The sequence below is a fragment of the Elephantulus edwardii genome, unplaced genomic scaffold (genome assembly GCF_000299155.1).
Source record: "Elephantulus edwardii isolate Elephantulus edwardi_28Jun2011 unplaced genomic scaffold, EleEdw1.0 scaffold00020, whole genome shotgun sequence".
Taxonomy (NCBI): Eukaryota; Metazoa; Chordata; class Mammalia; order Macroscelidea; family Macroscelididae; genus Elephantulus; species Elephantulus edwardii.
The window spans coordinates 28169787-28176081 of record NW_006399770.1 but is presented as its reverse complement, the minus strand read 5'-3'; the positions used below and the strand labels follow the sequence as shown (position 1 = coordinate 28176081).

Below are 6295 nucleotides of genomic sequence, written 5' to 3'. Positions count from 1 at the left end.
GGGGGGGTTGTGCAGGGAGAAGGGTGCAACAATGAACAATGAATGAATGGAATTCCAAAATCTCTGTAGATGTTCATTGAAATGAAAAAGAAACTAAATTTTAAAAAAAGTCATTTCTAAATCCATCCTGAAATACAGTGTGGTGAGCGATAGGATAATACCCATACGCATACAAGGAAGTCCAGTGAATACCACTATAATTCAAATATATGCACCAACAACTAGAGCCAAAGAGGAGGAAATAGAAGATTTCTACCAACTTTTGCAGTCAGAGTTTGATATAAAGATTAAGTGGTAAATTAATATCTTTCAATGTATAGGTGCTCTAGCATACTTATACTGGTGACTTTGATGATGAAGTTTACACCTACCTATGTGTAGAATCATCTTTAAGAGCTAAAAACGAATACCGATTAAGGTGAATATTGACTACTGTAATTTTTACAAATGATATTGACTTTGGTAAGTAGGCCACAGCTCTTGGTAAATTCCGAAGCACAATCCAACCCATTTTCAAGTACTTGCTTTCCTAGAAAATGCAGGTTATGTTCAACATGCAGGGAAACATTTTTGTATTTATATTGGCAAAGCTAGGTTCTAGGCTCAGATAGTATAGGGTTTGTTTTTGTTTTTTTTTTCCATTCACATAAAGGACTTCAGAAGTGTATACTATAGGATAATTTTTTGTTGTTTGGTATCAGCTGTAGCATTGCTAGCTCCAATGCTTTTGGTTTTCCTAATCTTTGTTATGACAAAAAAACCCTTCAAAACTCTCGTTGCTTTTAAGACTCTCAGCGACCTTGTATGACATAGTAAAACTGCCCCATTAAGTTTCCTAAGCAGAATTATTTAAGGAAGTTAACATCACATTTTCTGACTCTGAGCAGCTGATGGTGGTGGAACCACTCACCTGGCAGCAGTCCAGCACTACTGCAGCCCTAAGGCTTTTTACCACTAAAAATGTCTCCATAAAAGTTATATTCTCGGGGAGCTCTGGTGGCCTAATGGCAAGGAGCTGCAACTACAATTCCAGAGGTGCACGGTTCGAATCCACCAGATGCTCTGCCGGGGAAGGAGGGACAATCTCCTCCTGTACCAGTCAGATCTGATTTGACGGTACATGCACACAAAAATAATAAAATTAAAAAAAAAGTTATATTCTCTCACTCTAGGAGATAGTCGTTGTTGTTAAGGGCATTCATGTTGAGTATGATGTATAGCCAACCCATGAACAACGTCCTATCCTGCACCTTTCTTATCATCCTCAACACATTTGAACCCATTGCCACAGACATTGTATCAGTCCATCTTGTTGAGGGTCTTTCTCTCCTTTGCTGACCCTCCACCCTTCAAAGCATAATGTCCCTCTTGAAGGAAAGAATAGCCTCTTCTAACTAAGAGCGTGACCAAAATATGTGAGATGAAGATTCACCATCCTTGCTCCAAGGAGCACTCTAGATGCACTTTCTCCAAGACGTATTTGTTTATTCTTTTCACAGTCCATGGAATACTCTTCTCCAACACCATTAAGTTAAATTTATCAATTCTTCTGCCATCTTTATTCATTGTCCAGTTCTCACATGCATAGCAGGTGATTAGAAAGACTGTAGGTTTAATCAGTATTGCATATTAAAAACTAGTTTTTGTTGTTGTTAGGTTCATCAAGTTGACTGTTGTTGTTAGGTTCCATCAGGTAGACTACAACTAATAGCAACTCTGTGAGCAACATATCTGAACCTTGTCCTGTCCCGTGCCAGCAGCACCATGTCTGATATGCTTCAGCCTATTTTTACAGTCACAGTATCAGTCCATCTTGTTGGGAATCTTCTTCTCTTTTTCTGACTATTCACCATTCCCAATATGGTATCTTTTTCCAAGGACTGGGCCCTCCTGATAACATCCCAAATTACCTGAGACAAAATTTGACCATCCTTGCCTTTAAGAAGCACACTGGTAGCATTTCCTCATTGCCACAGATTTGTTTGTCAGCATTTTAGAGCAGTCCAGAGTACTGAAGAGCAATGATGTCATTGTAGAAGGTAAGGTGCATCTGACCCAGGCCACAGTCTTTGCAATTACTTGCTATGCATCTGAGAGCTGGATAATAACTAAAGATTAGAGAATTGATGCCTTTGAGTTGTGCTGCTTGAGTATTGAGTATACCATGGACTGATAAATGAACAAACAAGTCTGTCCTGGAGAGATCTAAACCAGACTGCTGCTTGGAGGCAAGGATTTTGAAGCTTCGTCTGACATATTTTGGGCATGTTGCAAAGAGGAACCAGTCCTTGGAGAGGGACATCATGCTTGGAAGTGTGGAGTGATAGTGCAAGAGAGGAAGACCCTAGATGAGATGGATTGACTCAGTGAAAGGTAATAAGTGTATGTTTGTCAGAGACAAAGAAGAGTTCAGGGCTGCTGTACTTATGTTGTACATAAATTCGCTATGAGTCGCAAACAACTCTTCGGCACAAAACAACAACAGTGGCTTATGTATTCTGGGGACCTCCTGACAGCTTCTGCTGCAGTCCCAAAGGCACGTAATTCGCCAGCTTCTCTAAGGAGAAGGATGGACAATCCCCGCTTGGTGGGATTAACTGCCACTGAAAACCCAACGGAGGTTGAGCTTCAGACTCTGCGGTACAGTTGATTCTAGAATAAGGAGTTCCATTTTCAGTCCAAAGGCATAAGGTTTGAATTCACCAGCCACTTTGCGGGAGAAAGATGGCTAATGCTCCTCCTTGTCTGATTTACAGCCTTAGGGTTAAGCGCTATTGTGCATAGGATCGCACATAGCGAGTCACACTCGCACATAGCAACAACAACAACAACGTCGTGCTTGGAAGAGTGGAGGGACAGGGCAGGAGGAGACCCCAGATGAGATGGATAGACACAGTAAAGAGGGTAGGTGGGTGGGATGGATAGAGACCGGCTCAGGACAAGGTCGCCTCTCAAAGGTCTCAGAAGACTCGGAGGAGCATAACAACTGAAGGCACTTTCCAGCCCCGCCCACCAGCCTCTGACGTCACCGGAAATGAGCTAGCGGAACTAGGAAAGCCTCTACTTAGACTGCGCGGGCAGAGGCTTCTAGGCGGGTTGGCTGGTGGGATGGCAGATGAGGAAGAAGACCCCGCGGTAAGAAGCTGCGGGTGTCCCAACCCTCTGACCTGGGCAGCCTCAAGCTCGAGCTCAGTAGCAGCGGGCCTGCAGTCCGAGTTCAGAGTCTGTTTTGTTTCCGTTAGTGAATTCAGGCAAGAAAGTTAGGAGATCTCCTTGCTGGTCTCTCTTAGCTTTCATTTTAGTATGTGGGGAAAGACTTGAAAGAAGGGTCGCACAGTGACTCCTTTCGCTTTGCGTCTTATCTTCTGGACAGTCTATGGAACGTCTCAGGGGCTCAAAGTTAATGTTTGTTAGAGTGCATTAGGAACTAACAGTTCAACTGCTAAGAACTTTGCGTACTATAAAGTACTGGGAAAATAATGGACCTTTATCAGGGAACTCGAATAGCAAAGTCTCTGTTCTCTCTTAGCAAGTTATTTAACATCGAGCCTCGGTTTTCTTGTCATATAGTGGGATTAAAGACCCGAGGACTGCTAGGATTGTCTATAAGTATTAGTAGTGTTGACTACAGTCACGTAGACTAATGTAGAAAACATTCCTCAGGGGTTGAAATTGGACCAGATAGTCTTTAAAGGCCTTTCAATGCCAAGGTTTCATGATTTATTGTTCATTTCATGCTTTCTGATCTGATAGCAGTGCTGATAATGGGAACAAATATTACTCATGGGATAATAAAATGAAATACAATCATTTAACATTTCACTAAATTACATTTTAACTTCTAGTTCGAGGAAGAAAGTGAAGAAATCGGAGGAGGTGCCGAAGGTGGACAGGGCAAAAGAAAAAGACTTTTTTCTAAAGAATGTAAGTTGTATTTGACAGTGATTTTGTTATGGATTGGACAGACACTTCCATTGATTGGTCCGAGTAGGTATCTTGTTCTAATTATGTTTCCCTGTAGGATTTGCTTGTAAAATTTTGTTTAACTTTTCAATTGTAGGTAGTACCAAACCTATATATGTGTGTGTGCATTTGTATGTATCTATGTGTATGTATATATATACACACACACATAATATATAAACACACACCTAATTATTAAGAAATGTGACAAGTGTTTAATTCAGAGTTTATAAACATACCTCCATTACTTCATTACTTTTCGTGTCCTTCCTTTTGTAGCAGTAGGAGCATGGGTTTGAAAACAAGAACAAAGTTGTGAATTTAGACTGAGGTGGGTGGCCAAGGCGGAAGGGTAAGTGAGCAGTATGAGGCATTGCGATGCCACCAAGATAAAATGCATTGCCTTTTATCCTCCCACAGGAGATATGTTTGACCTTTTCTAGCAGTAGCAAAAGGGAAGAAGGGCTGTTGTGACTGCTGATTGTCAAGACCAACACCTTGTCCAGAGGCAAATATGCTATCTCCCACTTCATGCTCCTTTACTGTGGCTATATGAGCATTGACAATGCGGCAACATCAATTATGAATTCAATTTACCTGCTTGATTTTTTTGCTTTGTCAGACATTACTACACTCTGCTGTTGAGTCACTTCTGACTCATGGTAGCCTTCCATCAGGTCTTTGTGGTTAAATCTTTGTGATAAATTTTTATGGAAGGAGACTGACTGACCATCTATTTTCCTGTGCAATAGCTGGTAGTTTTGAATGCTGACCTTTCAGTTAGCAACTGGATGTGGATGCTCTGTGCCACCAAGGCTTCTTACAAAGGCTGTTGAAATCACAGATTCCATTTGTCTTTTCTGTATCTAATTTTCCCCCCTAAAGCAAGATTTACCTGACAAGGTCTTATACTTGGACAAGGAAGTAGTTTTTACGACAGAGCAAGGAAACTCTCAATGGTTCCAAATCAGAAAGCAGTGCGTCAGGGATACAGAAAGGAGTGTGTCAGCGAGGCATCCTGTCCCCATCCCTTTAAATCTATATGCAGAACAAATCATTCAGAAGGCTGGGCTCTATGAGAAGGAATATGACATCAGGATTGGAGGAAGACTCATCAACAACCTATGTTAAGCAGATGACATAATGTTGCTTGCTGAAACTGAGGCAGGCCTGAAGCACTTGCTACAGAAGTTCAAGGACTATAGTCTTTAATATGGATTGAAGCTTAACATCAAGAAGACTGAGAATCTCACCACTGGGCTAATAGGCAGCACCATGATGTATGAAGGAGAGAGGTTGTTAACAATTACTGCTTGCTTGGTTCCACAGTCAACACTCTTGGCTTCAGCAGTTGGGAAATCAAAAGACTAATTGCACTGGGAAAATCTGTTGTCAGGCAACAGTGTCAGTCTAGAGACTAAGGTGCACCTGATCTAGGCCATGATCTTCACAATTGCTTGCTGGGCATCAGAGACCTGGACAGTGACTAAGGAAGACAGAAGAAGAATCGATGCTTTTGAGTTGTGGTGCTGGAGAAGAGTATTGAACATACCATAGACTGCCAAGAAAACAAATCAGTCTGTCATGGAGAGGGTGAAACCAAGTTTCTCCTTGAAGGCTAAGATTCTGAAGCTTCGTTTCACATACTTTGTGCACATGGCCAGGAGAGACTAGTCCTAGGAGAAGGACATCATGCTTGGAAAGGTGGAGGGACAGTGCAGGTGAAGAAGATCTCAGATGACATAGATTGATACAGTAACTGGGGCAGTGGGGGTAGGATCATTGGAGTCAGTGAGATTGGCTCAGGACAGGGTAGGCTTGGGAGTTGTACATAGGGTCACTGTGAGTCTTAGGTGACTTGATGACACATAAAAACATCTTTTTTAAAAAATGTGTTTTTTACTATTTTTGAGTTTACATAGCAAATTGATTATCCACCCAACCTTTTATAAACTTTATTTTTTGCCATTTTATATTTTTTACTGTAACAAATAGAACAGATAAAGGTGGGTGCCTCCTTTCAATTCTCACTCTAATTCCTTTCCGAGAGGCAAACAAAATCATAAAAGTGCTTTGCATCTCTCTAATTTAGTTTTTTATGCTTTGATTATTCCTGTATGGAATCCTTTATTGTGATGACAAGAATACTTTTTTATGATGACAAAAATTTGGAATCTTTATAGACTTCTTGAGTCTTCATATACTTCATTGCGAAAAATCTGTTTTCTAAAGCCCCCTTTTTTCCCTATAGCCCTTTTTAAAAGAAACTTTTTTTTAAAATTAAATTTTATTAGTTTTAATGAACATTTACAGAGATTTTGGGTTTTCATTC

At 40.8% G+C, this 6295-nt stretch overlaps 1 protein-coding gene across 1 annotated transcript in view; it reads left to right on the top strand.

The window, feature by feature from the left end:
• The first annotated feature begins 3101 nt into the window (after window positions 1–3101).
• The window catches only part of LOC102850386 (transcription initiation factor TFIID subunit 13-like), a 10759-nt gene continuing 7565 nt past the window's right edge, over window positions 3102–6295 (top strand). Inside the window, exons 1-2 of the mRNA XM_006882472.1 lie at window positions 3102–3135; window positions 3846–3924. Of these exons, the coding sequence (XP_006882534.1) occupies window positions 3109–3135; window positions 3846–3924 (106 nt within the window). The 5' untranslated portion in view covers window positions 3102–3108. The remainder of the gene's footprint in view (window positions 3136–3845; window positions 3925–6295) is intronic.